The 20,546-nt window shown below is 40.8% G+C and overlaps 1 protein-coding gene across 1 annotated transcript in view; it reads right to left on the bottom strand.

Annotated features, from left to right (window-relative positions):
* The window catches only part of ELOVL6 (ELOVL fatty acid elongase 6), a 171,113-nt gene that overhangs the window by 11,308 nt on the left and 139,259 nt on the right, over positions 1-20,546 (bottom strand). The window contains exon 3 of the mRNA XM_085635680.1: positions 17,600-17,751. Coding sequence (XP_085491806.1) covers positions 17,600-17,751 — 152 coding nt within the window. The remainder of the gene's footprint in view (positions 1-17,599; positions 17,752-20,546) is intronic.

Below are 20,546 nucleotides of genomic sequence, written 5' to 3' on the forward strand. Positions count from 1 at the left end.
GGCAGGGGTTGCGTCAATTTGACATCCACTGGTCAGGTATTTGGGGAGTGAGGTCCGCGAAGGCCTGAACACTAAATCGCCGATTACTATCGGAATGAATACTTCCAGGTTTTGCAAATAAGTGAATGTTAGAAAAAGGGCTTGACACTATTTAGTCACGTTTTCAGTCTTCACAGCCAGCAACTTAGCACCACATCACACCTTCTCTGTCAATAGCATGCTGGCTCAAGGTGCACAAGTCGGGTAACATGTTTATTTCGATGGGAGAAATTGTAGTGGGTTGCCTGCGAATGCATCTCTCCATCCTCACATGAACGTTTTCTTTCATATTTGAAGCCGATACAGTTCAAAGAAGTTAATTGTCTGAATAATTAGACTTTTGCTATGCCCATACATTTGTATGGTGTGTGTCACATAGCCACATTTCCCTAGTGGCTCAGTATTTGTACTGTTTTTCCTCTTTATACAGTGCATGCTTTTCATCTGGTCCTTGTATGTCTGTTACTTTGTGGATTTAACTGCTAGACAGACAGTCACCTACGACGGCCACAGGCAAAGGAGAAATCTGTACCAATGTGGTAGATTCCCTTTGTCCCTCCCCCTTTGCCTGCATCCTGTTTACCTCTGGGGGTCCAGTGACGTGAGCAAGCAAGAGCGTTGGTCTGTCACGGGGCAACGTTATCTGTGGTGCACCTCTTCTGTGTATTACTAATGTTTGGCAACTCCTTTCATTATACAAAAGCCAAACCCAATGCCATTGGCAGTTGCCAGTGCTTGTTTGAGATAGAGACTGCTACTGCTGTTTTTCAGTGCGGTACGTGAGGCGCGCAATGCCCATTTTGCTGAAAGGGCTTTAGCCACCTGCTACACCCCTTCCGCCACCACCCGTTGTCTGCAGTAGCCCGGGCTGTGCAGCTTCACCTTGGAGGACACATGCAATTTTTCAGCTGTCGTGGGCGGGAGCAGGGTCGGATTGGTAACGCAGGCACTCTGGAAATGGCCGAAGGGCCGGTAGCCATGTTCTAGCTGTGGGCTGCTTTTTGGGCAGCCTGGGGGCTGTCTGTGCTGTTAGGATGCCACCAGCGGCACAGTGGTTGCCTGAGTGGCCTTTCTAGAGCCAGATGGGCGGAGGTATCACTCACTTTCTCTCGCTGGGCCAGCCCATTAATGTATGCTGATTGAGCGGGGGCAGGGGGCCTGAGCAGAAGTGGTCTCACTTGCAATCATGTGTGGCTCATAATTTGTAAATTTTTTTAAATCTATGTGAAGTTAATAAAAGATGCCCCCACCCCCTTTCTTTTCATTAAACATCGCTGCAGCAGTGTTTTGCGGAAACGCAATACGCAAATGTGGGCCACTTTTTGATCCCAATCCAACCCTTTGTGGGAGGGGGAGGGGCTGATGACTCTGGCGCATATAAAGTATTTTGCATGTCTTCAAAAGAGCATTTATAAGTTAACAAGTCTTTTGCTTGCTTTCATTTCATCCTATGCGCCCTGCTACAGTGGGTAAATATATTCGCAGACCACTGGAATTATGGGACAGGTAAAGATCAAGGGCCTGATGTACTCACGTTTTTTGCGGGCGCAAATGGGTTTTAGACCCATGTACTAATCCTATTTTGTGAGTCGCAAATCAATTTGAGGCTTCCAAAATAGGATTAGTGACTCGCTATTAGAAAGGAGCATTCAAAGGACGTCCCTTCCTAATAGCGACTCGTGAAGCTAGGTATGACTTTTTGCGACCGCAATTACAGTCGCAAAACAGTTGCAGTTTTCGACCTTCACAGAAGGGTGGAAAACCACTTTCAAACTGGAAGGGGTCCCCAGGGGACCCCTTCCCCTTTATGAGTGGCTCTCAAAATATTTTTTAAGTACAGGCAGTGGTCCCAGAGACCACTGTCTGCCCTCAAAAAATGAAACTGAAAAGTTTAATTTTTACTTTTTAAATGCATCCAGTTTTCCTTTAAGGAAAACGGGCTGCATTAAAAAAGAAACAGCTTTTTTTTAAAGCAGTCCCAGACATGGTGGTCTGCTAACCTTTGCAGGCCACCATCCCCGGGAGTGCCAGCCATTCCCAATGGGGTCGCAAATTCCGACAGCCTCATTTATATGCATGAGGCATGCAAATTGCGACCCCATTGGGAATCGCAAACAGTGTCTCAGACACTGTCATGCATCCCAATTTTCGAGACGCAAATGTGATGCAATTTGCGACTCGCAAATTGATGGGTTGTACATCTGCGGCAAAAAAAAACGTAAATTATGCAGCGCAATGCAGCACATTTTTGACTATTTCTTCATTATTTTGTCATTTCTACAAAAGTTAACACTGTCTGGTGGGCAAAGGTTTCAATTCATTTGTTCCAGATTAACATCTGAACAAAGCAATAAGCAATTAACAAATGACTAGTCAATATTTGCGAATGACTTTCCGTTTCACAACACTATGCATTGCTGTTTTTTTAGTAACTGTGATCGATTTCAGCTAGAAACAAAAATGGATTTTCTTAAATCTGCAGGTTATGCAGCAGTTGGTGGGTTATGTGGCAAATTCAGTTAATCCATATTTATTTGGAAAACGCCACAGCAGCAGAAGTGCAGAATAATCCAGTGGCCCTCTCTATATTTCAGGAACATTATAGAGGTAGGCAAGCAGAAAAATACAAAGGAACTGCCAAGACAGATCTCAACAAATTATCTGGCTTTCCTCTTAGCACTATAACACAAGCAGAGCCATCTGCATGGTATGTAGTTAATTGTTTAAAAATGTGCTAAAGACTAAAAAAAAATCCCAAACTATATTTCTTAAATGTGGAAGCGTTTCACTCCAGAACACCAGAATGAATTGCTCCATTAAGTGACATTTATCACAAGATTTGCAAATGTTTCTCTTAAATTTACTTTCCAGTGCAAATCTTATTTTGTGCTGGAAAGTTGCCTGAAAGTAATGCAAAGCAGTGGTTTGAGCTGATTTACTTTACTTTGCGTCAAGGTGGCTTTCCATGGGTGGTGCATGGGTGCTCCATGGTTCCTTGTTTATTTTAATGTAAAGTCCTATCTATTAATAATGGAAGAGGGTTTTGCAACAATAAAATAACTCCTCTTTGAGGCAGGTGTTTTAAAAAGGAGACAACGTTTTTATTTCTCCAAACTCTTCTTACTTTGCATGTGTGCTCACTGTATAGCACACACTTAAAGTGTGAAAAGTTTTAAAGTGTGTCTAGGTATTATAGCATTGGAATGGTACCCGCCAGTGCAATACCTATGCTAGACATCACACAAACCCTAGCACTATCTTGAAAAAGTGCGTCGTTTCGATGGTGTAGATTTACAAGACAATAACAGGCTTAGAGTGAAGAACCTCATCTGAGGCTGTGGGCTGGTGCAAGAATTGAGTGGAGATTGCAGGCTAAGGGTGCAGTGTGGGTGGGAACAGACTGTAGATGGACTTGTTGGTTCTGCACCAAAGCCCTGTTGACCCTCATTATAGATGCTCTGATGGGAAGAGGTGGGGGGATGGGGTCACTTGTAGCCAGACCTGTTTTCACCACTTCTGAATTCAAATTGTAGACTAGCATTCGTGTCCCATGGAGCTGCATAGTGGAAGTACACTTCAGGGGTCGCTACTGGAGGAGAGACGGAGCTGAGCCTGCTGGGATTGGTGAGGGACATGGGAGTTGGTTGTGGTGGAGCTGGTGCAGTTGGGGAGAGTGACCCGAAGCTGTGGGTTTGTGTTTGGAGGTGGGGATTGGCTGGAGACTTTTAGGGGGTGGGACCACAGGATATGACTGCAACACACAGCACATCTATTGGAGGGCCAGAAAGGGTGGATTTGTTTTTTGCATGTCACAGTCACATATGGGGTAGAAAAAAACAACATGCTTAACCCTCTAGGTCACTGGACAGGTCCAGGATTTCAGTCATATCAATGGATAGCATGGGTCTCTGCACACAATATTAGCATGAGGCTAGGGCAAAAATCTAAATATGGGATACTAGATACTCACGGTCAGGCACTTAGGTTGGGCAACATGACTGTATACCTTGCGGCGCAAATAAAGTTAACAAACCATGAGACCTGATGTCTACCTTGCTTTGGGGAAGCCTCTACGTCATGGAGAGATGAGCTGCAGCCTGGAGAGCTGACAGTAGCCAAGAGCCTGTGACATGGGAAAGGATATCTGCATAGGGAGAACTGTTAAGGGCTCTATAGAACTGATGAGGGACCTGAAAGTCACAAACAACAGCCCTCCCAGAAGACATCAGAGGAAAAAGGATCATCCAACTGCAGTACCTGAAGTAGTACTACCTTAAAACATCTTGGTTCCTTGGCAACACAGCAAAGGGCCTCCTCAACACTGATACTGGCTGTTTGCAAGGTACACCTGAATTATTTCCCTCCCACCAATGTCTGTCTTCCTCATTGTCTTCTCAATACTCAACCACACTTCAAGCAGCACAGTTCAGTTCACCATATAACAAAACACAAAAACTACAGTCAATCACCTTTAACCTCCAGACCACTTTAGATTTCAATGATGCAAACACTTGCAGACCAGCCAAATCACAACAGACCCATGCCCTCTCAAATAGCTATTTCGCCAATCAAGCCAGAACTGGTAAAACCTCAGTGAATACAGGTATCTTCCTAAAGAAACTCTAAATGTCGCATCTAAAACCCTCATTAAAACAAACATGCCTTGAATCAAGAGATCTTTTAGATTTCTGTTTTAGTAGGAAAGACCGAAAGATTTGCTTTAAGAGAACTATGTGCATTGGCGTACGAGCATGCTAATTACATGAACTCTACCCTGCCTTTGATACGGTTCATCATCCCCAGCTTCTACAGAGACTTGAAAACATTAGAGTGCAGTGAGTGAACAGAAGCAGATGGCATCCTTTCCATCAACCAGATCATCATCTCACTTTATCCCTTCAGTTCAGCTCCATTCAATTCACAACTAATGTACCCAACAGCTCTACCTCCTCTATAACGCTTGCCTTGGCTCTCCACTGGACCTAATCTCCTCCTTTGACTCCTACTTAACTGAATATTGCCTCATGCAGTCAAATAAAGGATTATCTATAGACCCAGCAAAATTAACAGGTCGCAAATCAAAATATTCATATGTGGCAAATGAATCAAACATAACCCATGAACAATATGGCCTCAGGAACCATGCGCACCATCAAACAACTGAGCCCAAGTGAGGAATCTAGGGTGAACTATGGGCTCCAATCTTTCAGTTACAATCAGATGGGGTTTGTCCAATAAATTAAAAAGATAGCTCTGCCCACATTGCTTGAAATGCTTGACCCACATTACTTGCTGGAAGTGTTGCCCCCCCCGAACCCTCCCTCCGCCCTGGAGAGTCGAGTCTAGTTGTGCCCCTGCTGAACACACACAATTAATAATCATTGATTATCCACTGCCTGGGACACAAATACTAGCTCTGAAAATCAAACACAGGGGGCCTCATTATGAAACTTCCAATGATTGGTGTGATATTTAATCGCACCCAATAAAATCTGTGTCAACAAGGACGGAATATATCAGATGCAAAAAATAGTGCCAATTGCCAGTTTTTGGTGAACAACATGCACATTTTTGAGCCTACTGCACCAAAATCTTCATGTTCTAGGAATAGAAATCTGCATATTGCGGCATTTACTGTGCATTTCTTCAACATTAAATTCGGGAAGGATTCTCTGTGCATTTCTTCAACATTAAATTCTGGAAGGATTCACCTGTCTAAATTTAACTTCAAGGGTCCAACTTCATTGCAACCACAAATTGCCAGGTGCATAAAGCCTACATAACATATAACTGAACCCTACAAAAGCAGAGGTTTGGAATGGAAAAGGCCACTTGGAATTAGGACCAGAGTGTGGCACACTTATCTTGAGAGACCGGCTATCTTACTGAGATATATAGCAGCTAAAGAAGTCCTTACTAAATTAAGTTTAGGCTTTGTGAGCTTCGCTATGTATCTAACATATTAAATGTAAATGAATAGAGACTGAAATACTGGAACAATATTTTTGGTGGAAAATGTGAGAAGGCTCTGAAAGGGTTAAAAGTAACATCTTGTGGAGAGTCTGAGACCTGAATGAAAGCAGAAAAGCACCTCGATAGAGAGAAAGAAAGAGAGAAAGCTAAGTTTTCATAAAATGTGCGAACAATGAAGAGCAAATTGTTATTCAATGGAATAAACATTATTTATGAGAGGTTTTTGCTTCCTGAGTCAATTGCTAGTGAATTTTCAATTCTCCAGAAATTAAATATGGAACATTTCTAACATCTCCTGGTGCTAAATTCACTGATATATGGACAAAACAATTGATGTTAATGGCAGTCTCTTGTAAGTTCAGTAGCGGCTAATGGTTTTCAGCTGAGTCTAAAGTTGACAGCATACTTTGACAGATAGCCAGTTAGTCCACAGTGCTGGAAGTCTTGTCAATTTCTTAAAACAACTACTGTGGGAGGGCAGCTGTGGGTGTTTGCACCTTCTAATATGTCTGCTGAAGTGCTCCAGATTGGGGTTTTGAGGAAAGTCTAATAGGCTTTGCTTAGGAGACTCAGATGTAAACATATTCAAGAAGTAATCATATATTTACACTTAAAAACAGCCATCTACACATCCTTGCCCTGAGTGGATTATCAGTTGCCCTGGCCATGTATTTGAGGGAAGAGTTATAATAGTGGCATGAAGCTGTCCCAATGGGCTACCTGCCTACTTGGACCTAAACTTCACACCAGCGAAGAGAAATGCCTGGAGTAAGACACCTAATGTTTGTAAATTGTGGTATGGTTTCTTGGAAATGTGCCAAGTGAGCTGGACTCAAAAAAAATTGTTCAGAAGACGAAGATCAAACCATGGACAGAGCACAGTACAGACACAGGGGGCCCATTTCACAAATTTATTTTTAGTAGGTGCGTCTTCCTCCAGGCATACACGTGAGTTACCAATCAACCACCATGAAACCCAATCATGGAGCTGCAATTCAAGTTTGGAGGTAAGTATGGTCAAAACATTTCAACCCATTTTACATTTTTGCAACCTTTTTCTTTTTTTACAATTTGTAAAAGAAAGAACTAAGAAGGGAATTATCGAGATAGATTGTAATACATATAAATAGTTGATCATTGAAAATTCCTTAAATGTACACAATTTTTTCAATGTTTACTAATTAGTTAATAACCTGCTGCTATTCTCAAAACAACGAACCATGACAAAAAAAGTGAACCTCCAGTGTTGTGTACCCAATAAACTGATTTCGTGACAATGATAACAAACTTACATGCTAATAGGTTTTTTAGCATGTAATTTTTATTGTGGTTTACCTTCTGCGTCACGGTGTGTATGGTGTGTTCACAGTATTTTGTTTATTTTCACTGGTTTTGGTGTCACATGCTATGGACTCATCACATGGGTTAATTTATAAATATGTGGTACACTTGCATTTGTTTCATCAAAGCACTCACTTATGGATTGGAAGGTTTTGGCATGTTTTATAGTTGCAGGTAAATGTAGTTTTTTGGTTACTGGCACATTTAAGTTAACATTTTGTCATGTTACAGGTTTTTGGTGGCCATAGCAGTGTTTTCACGTACGTTTCACGCATATTTTGGGTGAGTGTTTTTGCCCCAGACCACACATTATTCATCATATAATCTCACAATTTAATTTAGGCATGTTTATGTTGCACAAACTAGGTTAAATGTTTCACATACGCATGTGTTTGACCATTCATCGTCTCATTTATTAAATGCATTTGGTGGCGATTAGATTACACAATTTTATCTGTACGCCATGCAGTAATAGCATGTTTGATTCCATGCTGGTTATTGCTGATCTTAATGACATCTTTTTCTTATCACAGTTACCCCTGAGGAAAAGCAGTTTGCCAGAAATGCATTGGGTTTGCATCATCTATGTTGAATTATAAGGAACGGTGAATCGCCATGCGTTCTGGAGAAAAGCCTGGATAGGCATTTCATTGAACTTGTTGTTGGAACATTGAAACATGAAAACGTATGGATTAAAATGGCTTACTAATGGATTAAATTGGATGAGGAACAGAAGAAACTGTTTGAAGTTGTTTGATTGTTAACTCATATTCGCTGGCTATGCATTTTAGGCTTCGGGGGCCTGACGAGGCTCCGGTATCTATACAAACATTAACGCATACGGACGGATCCTGCTCCATGGTTGCACGTCTAAACATTGCCTTTGAGCATCACAATTTTTTTTTTAAGACTACTGTAATTTGGTGTGCATTCCACCACTTTGATGTATAAAATGTACCTCTTTCCGTCCACCGAATAGTTTGCACCCATGCTTTGGGATAGTTGTGTCATGTTGTTATCATTGTCAAGAAAGCAGTTTATTGGGTACACAACACAGTGAGGTTTAATTTTTTGTCATAGTTCGATGTTTCGAGAACATCAGCTGGTTTTTTAACTATGAACTTAACATTGAAAACGTGTACATCCAAGGAATTGTCAATGATCGAATATTTATATGTACTTGCACATATTTGTCTTTATTATCATACGTTGTGTTACACTTATTCATGTTTTTACATTGTCTGTACCTTGAAATTGTATTAAGGGCCGATCATGATGTCGTGCAGAAACCTTCAGCCCGACACCGACTCAGATTCGGGACCGACCGACTCGCTGACGGCGGTTCCACCTGACCGATTACAATGCGACCAAACACTGTTCGGTCAGAGTACAATCAGACACACTCCTATGGGGAAATGAGGTGTGTGTGTAAAACCCTACACCCGGTCACTGGCACCCCATTGTGCCTGGCACACAGTGCACGGTTTTACAGGCGGGTCCCTTAGGTACCCCCTCGATCACCAACTGTAGACCATGGTGGCAAGGGGGCCCTGCCAGGGGCCCCCAAAGTCGGTTTCCGACAGTCTTTTCATGTCAGATAGGCCGACTCAGAAAGGCTGTTAGGAATCAACATCATAATAGCAAGGTCAGAAACGCTGTTCATAGATGTGCACAAAGCGGTTCCGACCAACACGAATGCTCCGAGAGCCAGTTGGAACCGATTCGGAATGACCAATCACTTTATGTTCTGACTGCAAACATCGAAATCGGTCGTTAGGAATGTAAACCGACCAAGTCAGTCTTTTCCGACGCGCTCGAGGAAATTCCAACTGTTGGGAGGAGGCTTTCCGCCCGACATCGCAATAAGGCCCTAAGTGTTTATTGTGTTCATGATTTTCCTTCAGTGCAATTTATGCTAGGCGTTTATTCAGTATTGTTTTATTTGGGGTTTACCTTCTGCGTCATGGTGTGTATGGCATGATCATACTATTTTTTTATTTTCATTGGTTTTGGTGTTAAGTTCCATGGACTAATCACATGGGTTAATTTATAAATATGTGGTACACTCGCATTTGTTTTATCAGAGCATTCACTTATGGATTAGAAGGGTCTGCCGTGTTTTATTGTTGCAGGTAAATTTTGTTTTTTGTTACTGGCGCATTTAGGTTACTATGTAACGATGCAGTTCCGACAGACATGAATACTCCAAGAGCCAGTCGGACCCCATTCGGAATGACAGACCAGTTTATGTTCCGACAGCGAACATTGAAATTGATCTTTCGGAATGTAAATCTACCGAGTCAGTCAGAAGGGTTCCGAAGCGGTCGAGGAAATTCCTACCGTTGGGAGGAGGCTTTCCGCCCAACACCATAATAAGGCCCTAAGAGCATTCACATATGGATTGGAAGGGTCGGCCGTGTTTTATTGTTGCAGGTAAATTGTTTTTTGTTACTGGCGCATTTAGTTTACCAGTTTAATATGTTCTATCAGGTTACAGGTTTTTCGTGGCTATAGCAGTGTTTTCACGTATGGTTCATGCATGATTTCAGCAAGGGCTTTTGGCACAGAGTACGAATACGAGGGCACGTTATTCAGCATATAATCTCACAAAGTAATTTAGGCATGTTTATATTGCGCAAACTATTTTGGTTTATTTTTCACATACACATATGTTTGATCAGTCGTCATCTCATTCATTAAATGCATTTGGTGGAGATTAGATTGCATAATTTCAGCTGTACACCATGCAATAATAGCATGTTTGATTCCGCACTGGTTATTGATGGGCCTTATAAAATCTTTTTTATCATAGTTACCCTTGAGAAAGAGCCGTTTGCCTGAAATGCATTGGGTTTGTATTATCTACATTGAATTATAAGGAACAGTGAATTGCAATATGTTCTGGAGAAAAGCCTGGATATGCATCTCGTTGAACTTGTTGTTGGAACATTGAAACATGAAAACGTATGGATTAAAATGGATTACTAGTGGATTAAACTGGATTAAGCACAGAACTAACAGTTTGAATTTATTTAATTGTAAACTCATATTCTTTGGCTGTGCATTTTGTGCTTGGGGGACCCGACGAGGCTCCAGCTTCGATAGAAGTATTAGGTTACCTTATCCTCCTGCAACAAAATGCACAGTATTGTGGGATGTTAAAGTGGTGCTAAAGTTTTTGGACCAGTGGTCTGATAATGAACAGCTGTCTAGAAAACAGCTGACCGCTAAATTGGCTGTTTCCTTATGCCTCATTTCCTGCAAAAGGGTTTCGGATTTGCAAAGTCTTGACTTGGGAGGTAGAATATTTTCTCCAAATGGAGTATCTTTTACTATTTCTAGGACAAAAACAAATAGACATTGTGTCTTATCCAGTCTTTCCTTCCAATTATAAATTGAATGCGTTTCTCTGTTTGACATCCTATGAAGGTTGTACCAGAGTGTTGAGACAGGACCCAATGGCACAACTGTTTTTTTTATTTTTTCATCTTTTTATTACAACAACTCAGAACAACAGTACATCAGTGATACGAGTTATACAAGTGATGCATTGACCAGTTGTTTACATTATTATTTTTTAGTCGTCAGAGAGAGCATTACCCTTCCCTTCAAAAGCCATTCAGGCAAATGACGGGGGCTATTTTAGCTAGATAGGGGAGATGGTTGTTTTGCTGAATCGGGTGTGGATGTAACCCAATTTGCAGCTTGCTCCGCATGCCGTGTTATGGCCTGTAAGGCATAGTCATTGCATTCTCGAATACAGGACATAATGGATGCAATCCAACTGGTCATCCGGATCCACATTTCAATTGCTTTATCATAATCTATTTGTTGATGTTGCCTATGTTATGGAACAGCTTTGAACAAGCACAACAGGAGCACTGGTCCTGAGACAGAAGAAAACATTTTCTAGCTAGGGCGTCAAGAATTTTCAATTCCATTAAAGACACAGAGGCGAGGTTTTTCCTTCCTTAATAATAATGATTGTATGGTATGATTTCAGATGACGTTGATCTTCATGTCTGTATTATGTTTAAAATTGCCCACCTTGGTATTGATGATTTATCGGATATTGTTACCGAAATTATAGTGCAGAGTTCCTTTCTTGCATGGACAGAACAGAAACATGATTAAGAGACAGTGGAGTATAAATTCATCCTGGTTATGGAAGCAGTTGCCATGGATGGCAAGTTGGATCATTAAAAATTGGTCAATCTGAATCGGTTAATGTCAATTGGTTTCTATATAGAGTTGCATTCCCTATGGAGAGTGTTGGTGTCCATCAGCACAGAGAAAGATAAATAGACAAGGTGCTCACCGTGTTTATAGGAACTGGCACTAACTGACTGGTAGATGGGTTATGACCGACTAGATAATAGTCATAGGAAATTTTATATTAATGAAGTTTAAATGAGTGAAATGTTTTCATTTCCTGCGACTTTGTTGGTACAGTAAAGTTAGAGAAGCATTATCCTCAACTCTGTGCCCTTATAAAATTGAAAATTCTTGCCGCGTTGCATAAAAAACATTTGATGATCTTTTGTGAGTACATTCTGCTCTGACATGGCTGGAACTCATACTGTGCACACCTCATCTGGACACTGCAAACAGTTAATATGGAAGAATGCGTGAACCTCATTTGGATGCTTCGCAAACATTCTTCAAAGGGCTCTGGCTTGGTATAAGCTGCACATAAACCGGTGTAGAAGAGGCCCTCTCACATGACCCTGATGAGACAAACATTGGCAAAGGAAGTAGGCCTCATCTTTGCAACCTATTTTCCTTGCCAGTGCTTTTTGCCATTCTGGACAGCATCGGAAAAAAACTTTTTTTTTGCAGCATTAGTAAAAAGCATTGGCAAAGCTAATAGATTTACATTAGCATCCAAAAGGAGAGACCTAATGGCATTGTCAATACATATTCACCTGGTTTCCTTTCTGCTCCAAACAAGATAACAGAACTGAGAACCTAGGTCTGCATTCATGAGCGAGCACGCTAAAGATTTAGTTATGGGTAGTAAGATTTGGGCACAGTGCAGTAATCAATTTTGCATAAAAATCTGAACAATACTGGAAATGCTAAGTAAAAGTGCACCTTGGTGCTAACTTGCAAGCAACAGTCGATGAAACAGAGTTCCCTTACTTTTTAACAGATTTGGGTTTATTTGCTTGAGTGAGTAATAGATCACGAGGTATATTTGCCAATAATCACAGTACCATTAATGGGCGGCAGAATATCATGGTTTAAGAGTTTAGCTAGCTGCAATTTTTTTTTATACAGGTTGGGTTTTTATACAGGATGTGGTGGACCGGTATGTTATTGGCACAGGTTAACTGTGATATATCAACTATCCTATAACAAGATTCCATCGCTCAGCATGTTACCTAGTAACAAATATGAAGGTTTTGGGCCATTGATTGTTTTGTCTTAGAACAGGACATTTAACAGAATTATGGGCCGGATGTACGAACTGTTCTTGCTTTTGAGAACCCTTTAATTTGATAAATCAGTTTTTGAATACTTAACCCCTTTTTCTAAAACACTAAATTGGGTTAGAATTGAATACTGAATCGCAATTTGAAAGGGACATGTTTCAAGCGTGTCTTTCAAATTGTGAATGGGCACCATATGTATCAACGGTTAGCAACTACAATTCCAGTTACAAACCATTGAAAGGGTACTAAACCCCCAAGTTGGGACGGCAGCTCGTTCTCCATTGGACACCTTCCCCTTTGTGAATTGTGTAAAAAAGATTTTTTAACAAAACTTAAAAAAAGAAATCTTTTAGTCAAAAGTAAACCTGATTCCTTTAAGGATTTAGTGCTGCTTTAAAAAAATGTTTATTTATTTAAATGCAATCACAGAAAGATTGATCCGTGTTATTGTGGCCAATCTGAGTGACTCACACATTGTCACCTAGAAAATGAATATCAACTAGATTGGTCAGATTGTGGCCCACTCCAACTTGGAATTTAATGAACCAGCCTACAAATACATTGTGCGCTTATCAAAATACAGAACTGCTCATAAAAATACTGGTCGCAAATTGCAACCATTTTTTGCTACCAGCATAATGATTTATATGGCTCACAGTCCCTCCTAGTTTGACATGATCTATGATACCACAGCTGTGAACAAGTTACTTACAGTTTTACAGACACGTCTCAAAAAAACAAATAAAAAAAAATAAAAAAAATCACAAATATTTGCATCCCTAAAGTAAGAATAAAATTGGACGGTTCAGTACTGAGTCAAATTAATTGTGAGGGATTTGGTTGGGAAAGCCAAGGGATATATTTACTTGTTTAGAAATCTTGTCTAAACCATCTTTCTTGTCACACAAAATGTTTTTTTGTGTCCATCCCTTTCTCGTCCACACGGACTTCAGCAGATGTAGTTCCTAGCTCGGGGCATCTAAGAACTGGTGGGGAAGCAGTAAACAGACCACAATTAGCTGTGCCCAATTTCAACTGGGAATTTTCTGAAACACAGTTCTTCCCAATGCTTTACCTTGAGTTTGTAATATGTTCATTTTGTTGAATTTACAAGCATCCATTAGAAGGATGCGTTTTAAAAAATGTCAGTAGAATAGAGGGTTAATTTCACTGCTTCAAAGCACGAGTAACATGCAGAACACAGATTTGTAATTTATGTAGGTAGCTGAGTGGGTTACAACTTTTGACACAGAGATCCTTCTGTTAATTGCTATTCATAAATTACAATCCTACTGAAGCACAGCGAGCTATGAGCTGACATCTAGGAGCTGCATGAAAAATGCAAGGACTGGTTTTTGGATCTTCATGTTTTTTAATCAATCTTTAGTTATTCGAAAGATTGCTAAAAAGGGTTCAATTTGCTAATAATAAAGTCATCCTAGAACAAGCACAACCAAACACCTTGTTACATTTTAAATCCTGACTTTTTCTTCAGACCATGCAATGCTTTTTTGGTTGTTTTGTTCAATTTCAAATCATTTTTATTGACATTTTTTAAAACAATACACGTGCAATACTAAAAGGGAAAAATTAAGACCTATCACTTGGCAGGGTATGGTGGTAGTGGGGAAGGGAAGGAGTGGGGAGTGAGAAGGGACAGGAAAAGTGTGGGTGGGCATAAGAGGGATGTGAAGGGAATTTAGTACAAAGCATATTTCCAGTGGAGGAGGCAGTGGAGGGGTAGGAGGTGGTATGTACTACTGGCGTATGAGACTTTATGGCGGCAAGTTGTTAGTAGTGTAAAAGTCTAGTCTTCACCAGATTTTTTTTTTTTTTTTTTAATGAGGTTTTCATGTAGGTGTTTGGGGCATTGTCCACCATCCAGGTAAATTGGACCTACACTCAGTATGTATCGATTGATAATTTGATATCGAAATTTGCCACCCTCAGAAAATCAGTTCAAAGTAAATGGGAAGTTATTTTGAACAAAACAAATGCCTTACATGCCAAGAGCCTAAACTGGGCCTCCACTTGGTCCAACTTGATGACTATTAAGATTGCACCCTCTCTAGCACAATGCAAACTGTGGCCTGCATATATGGGGCACTGGACCCCTTACAAATTCTTTAAACTCAGTCTCTGGGATTCAGACAGTTCCTGGAGCTGTGGAAAGGAGATAGGGCACCAACAACATACTCCCCGACTGCACATTCCCTAATAAATTATGCTCTGAGATCAGTGATACTATCTCCTAGATTCTGCATACTAATTGGACTCTCAATCTCGATTCTATAGCTCTGGGTCTACCCCCACCCCCCCCCCCCCCCCCCCGCCACCCTAAGAAACTAACCCACAGTCTAAAAGAGGAAGAACCTATTTTATGAGAGATACCAGTTTGAAACTGCTTTAAATCCATTCGGTTGGAATGGAAGGACCTTTCCAGACCAAGTACTGTTAACATATTTTGCCTATCAGTGATTCCTGAACCTTGTAACTCTCTTATTTCCGATACATTGATTTACCAATTTGTTTTATTCATGACCTCTGTATACTCTATGCATGCGATGTAAAGTGCTTTGATGTCCTATACTGGGCTGAGTAGCACAATAAAAGAAAATGAGTAATTGCCATTTAAAACATGATTAGTGTAATTACTCATGCAGAGTGATTCATCTCTTAGACACCGGGCCTGAATAAGGCCAAAAACCTGCCTCCAATTTATAACATCTCTTAAGCACTTTTAAAGTTCATGACACAGTTAGTGCCTTGGTTTCCCTCCATGGCACTGGGATTTAGGCGTTAGGTGCCAGATAGTTCCTACTTGGGATGCAACACCAACAAAAGGTGAACTGATGAACATTTAAGGGAGGCCTTTGTGTTGTGCCCAGATCGAAGTTAAAGTAAGAACCCTGCAATTGCACGTTATATTTTAAGGGTCCAATATGAGCTATGACGTAATTCTGATAGAGTCAATACTTCAGGTTACCGACCCCATTCTGTTGACCTAGCATATGTCACCCAGAGATTTTGGCAGCAAAAGCAGCAGACATCTCCAATTGGAATTCTGGGGGAAAATGAGGAATTGCCAAGGATCATTTTTCATTAGAACCAATGGGGAGAGGATGTAGCCTTACGGCTAGAGCGGTCGACCTCGAAGCTGGGGAACCAGGTTCGAGTCCCGGCAGTGAAACTTAACATCCTGTGATTCTGGGCAAATCACTTAATCTCCCCGTGCCTAACAAAAATGAATGTGTCCTTCTGTAACGAAACTGGTGCTCCTGTAAAGCGCTCTGATACCGGATGTCTTGGGTCTAGTTTGCGCTATATAAAACTCTAAAACAAAACAAACATCTATATTCTTCCTGTTAACTGGCATTTCCAGTTTGGTACCACTGGTATTTTTAATTCTGGGACAGGCTGGTGGACTCAGCAGGGAGATATCAGGGGACCTTGTAATGGGGCCCTAATATCAAAGAATGAGCATAGCTAAAACAAAACACTGAGTCTATGTTGCCGTAGAATGACAGTTGTCACAAATGTACCTCATGCAGGCACAGTTTAATCAATTCTATCAAACATTTCAAGAACATTGTCTTTTAAAATGTAACACTAAGAGCTGCAAATTTAAATATTCAACTAATAGTCCAAGTATGACTGACCCTTCGGATAGAAAGTTGTAGCTATATCAGTCATCCTGTGACTGAAGTGCCACAAAAAAGTGTTCATTATACATTTCATAGAAACACCTGCAATGAACTTTAACAGTGGTATTCAGAATTGTGTGAAATTGCTACTGATGCAACCTTTTCCCTCCCTGAAGTTCTCTAGATATGATCTACTGACGTTTTCATGGAAAAAGATGAGAAAGAGAGAGAACGTGCAGTAATACGAAGCACGTATTATTTTCTACAGGTTACCAGTATTTCCACCCTCTTAAATCCACTGCCAATTAGAACATTAGAATTTTTAAAACTCCCTTGAAGGCAATGGGGATGCTCATGGACAATAATGGTTTGTATAGACCTTTTGCGCCAACATTGTAGTGTTTTCTTTTCTGTTTCTCACTCTTTAATTTGAAACATTCCATCTTTAGTGGGTGGTATGTCCTAATAACATTATAGGCGTCTGCCACAAGCTATACCGGTTGTTAAAAGCAGGAGCAGCCCATACAGTTAAGAGTGGTGGGCGGTCGGGGAGGAGAGGACAAACGAAGAGGGAAAATTAAATTTAAAAAAAAGAAAACCACTTAGCTTGAGCTCGCCGCAACGCCGAGTCACGATGCGGCAAGCGCAAGGTAAGTGGTTTTCTTTCTTTTAAATGTAATTGTCCCTCTTTACCTGTTAACTCCCTCCCCACACCGCACTTACACGCACAGGCCGCCCTGGTTAAAAGTCAACACACAAGTTTTATGAAGGTTCAAGGCCTTTAACAATCAGTATAGCCGTCGGCAGCAGGCTATTATACTATATTACAACACTTCTAAAATGCAAGGTTCAGTACTAGATTCACACAGGGTGAAACTAGAGGTTAGCAATTCCTATAGGAATGTAATGATACTCAAATGCTGGGAGAAAGGGTTATAGTCTACACATGTACTGCAAGTTTGCAGAAAGGTAGGCACCCGCAGAAGATGTGTTATCTGTCAAGATTTCTGAGAAACGTTTTGAGGCTTTAATATCCCTAAGGTTCAGGGACATTAAAAAGTGCTTTTTCATAGAATTTATAAATACTGTAGGCGTTCTGCTGCTACAGTAATTTCCCGTTAGAGATGCACACTTAGTAAAACAAAAGTAAAAAAAAAAAATACTCACCTAGCTCAGGTGCTTTACTTAGCACAAATGCATAAGCCCAGAATTTGCTGACAGGTCCGTTATAGAAGCTCTGGTCACAAACAGACTGTTTCAGCCCTTTGGTCATCAGAATGTACAGCATGTAAGCACCCGTTCGTACAGCACCGAATATACTTTATGAAAAGAGGAGATAAACAAAAAAAAAGTTATTGCTTTTCAATCCAAGCTACACATTTTATTCACTTTATATTCATGAATTGACACACAATTACAATTTAGAGAGAAACGTATCAAATACTATTACCGGTCTTCCCTGGACTGGAAACAAGCATCCTGGGACCGGTTTCGGGGTAACACCCCTCATCAGCCAGGCTAGTTTGAATCCAGTGACAAAGAGAGCAAGGAACTCACTTCTGGGCATTCCCTGCCAACTTAGGGTGAACAAAGCAAACACAAGGAGATGATGGACGGAGTGCTGAAAGTTTTCAGACACTCAACCCCAGTTACAGATCTGGGTTGAATCCATCATCGTTCTATAGCTCACTTCGCCAACCCAGTTCAGATCCAGCCATATGCAAATCATGTTACCCCGAATCCTGGATTCAACCCAGATTTGTGACTGAGGGTGTGCGTCTGAAAAGTTTCAGCACTCTGTCCATCATCTCCTTGTGTCTATGCCACCTACGTGTGGACATGTCATGGAATGCTTTGACTTCTACTCTATGAGATTCTCTTTATGAGGATTCTATTAAAGGTCAGTTGGAGAGCACCGAAGGATGATGGATGTTGCTCTATGCTGGAGATGCCAAAAGTAATAAACTGCGACTTTAAAGAAACCTCAGGAGACTCTTCTTTTCATGGCGACGAGTTCCTGTGCAAGGGGCAGGTACCGGCATCCACCCCTGTAATATTTATGATAATTCTATTTAAGGACCTTGAAGCAAGGTCATCGTGAGTACAACCTTTATGTTTCTTACTAACGGATTACCCTAATCTTGCCTGTGATTTGGGTGTTTACGCGTCTATTTGGAATAGAAAAGCAAGATATTGAGTCATTTACTTTTTTTGGGCTGTTACTATCAACGCGCTTCTGCTCGTGCCGTTTTTCTGAGCTGTGGGTACCTAGCAACCTCATTCTTCGTGCCTCTGCACGTGTCAGTTGCCTCCACCTCGGGTAAACTAGGAATGCCAGGTCAAACTCCAGCACACATCTGTTATCTCGTGCTAGTGTAACCTAGCGACTGGATTCCTCAAGCTCATGCATGCGTCAGTTTCCTCTTTCTACCGTAACCTGGTGACCGCATTCCTCGAGCTCCTGCATGCGTCGGTTTCTTCAAGCTCTGAGTTTGGTTAACTCTACACGAGCTACTCGAGCCATTGTATCTTGGCAACTGTGATGATTGCGTTTTTCAAGCTGAGGGTGAAATGTTGAAGGAAAAACGCGAGCTACTCAATCTTGGCAACTGTGATGATTGCGTGAAATGTTGAAAACAAGACTTATCGCACTCTTCAAGCTGATTAAAGGATCTTAAAAGAACAACTTTAAAGGAAGAAATATAATACAACTTTACGCAAATTGGGATAAGAATACTCAGTACAAACCTTTTCCTAGGCTATGTACATTTATTCTGGAACTCTTTACACAAAACAAGGAACTGAACTAATGAAATAAAGACTACAACATTGAATAACTGGAACAGAAACCTTCTATAAAGAAGAAAGATGATAATTTATTGTTTGGACTTTTTATTTTAAATTTTTACTTTAAATTGTTTTTTTAAATTGTTGTTATTTTAAATTGTTATTTTGTCTATTTTCTTGCAGGTACTCTGTCTGATCATAGTATGTCTTCTCCACCCCCTTTCTAAGCAACACCAGGGGAGCTAACTATACCGTGGAAACAATGGAAAAAATATTTTAAACATATCAGCAAAGGGAGGAGACAAGTACGGTCCTTTGAGATGACAAGCAATACTTCTCCATAATCTTGGTGTTGAGGGGAGAAAGGTATTTGGAAAGTTACCAGAAATTTCCTTAGGGATGGGTGATGGAGAGTCCAATAAAACCATTTGAAATCATTACCAAATCGGCAGGAAACTCTTTCAGACTTTCTTGATGATGTAGAATCTAATGATCTCGGATGCTGAGAGACTAAGATCCAAGATCGCTGGATGATCATCGAATCTCTCCCAGGTGGACTCTAAAGTGAGCCTTTTTTATTAGAGTTGTCGTCCAAACTCACATCACAGAAGTGACTGATGCATCAGCAAGAACATGCCTGGCCACAAAGGTCTCCTTCAACACTTGTGCCTGTTTTAGATGTAAGGGGGAGTCCTGTAACCAGTGTTCATGCTGGTATCCCAAGTGGCTGATGTGGAGAAGGGCTAGTGTAGCCCCAAATCGCTCAGTGATGAGACGCCTATTTAAAGTGCCGTCTCATTCATGCTGTGGTGCCAGAAACTACTTGTCAGAATATCATCTGACATAAATATTGTGCCCTAAATACCGTCTAAAAGAGTATTACTGCATAGTGGTAATAACAGAAATCTACACCCAGAGGGATGATATTTTGGAAAACAATATTAGAACAGACTATTTACTACAGATTATATTTCTATATATGATATTGTGACACGCAACTGCATTTCAGGAAAAATCCCGATTTCCAAGGATTTCATGTGTCGAATGACCAGCTTTATGTCCTGACAATAAGTGACAAAAGCCCAATCTTTTATTGATGTACATTGGGAACAAAGAAATGAACCTTCCAAATGCTGAATCAAAAATTGTGAAAAAAGCATACACCTGCCCCAAAACATTGGCATATCATGTAAGCAATTTGGTACAGCCCCCACCATCCACCCATCAAACAAAACTTTTTAATGCTGACACATGAACCGCTTCTAGCCTCAGTAAGAAACCTCAGAACCGCCTAGAAAGTGACCATTAGACTACTGAAACATGCTGC

The sequence above is a fragment of the Triturus cristatus genome, chromosome 2_1 (genome assembly GCF_964204655.1).
Source record: "Triturus cristatus chromosome 2_1, aTriCri1.1, whole genome shotgun sequence".
Taxonomy (NCBI): domain Eukaryota; kingdom Metazoa; phylum Chordata; class Amphibia; order Caudata; family Salamandridae; genus Triturus; species Triturus cristatus.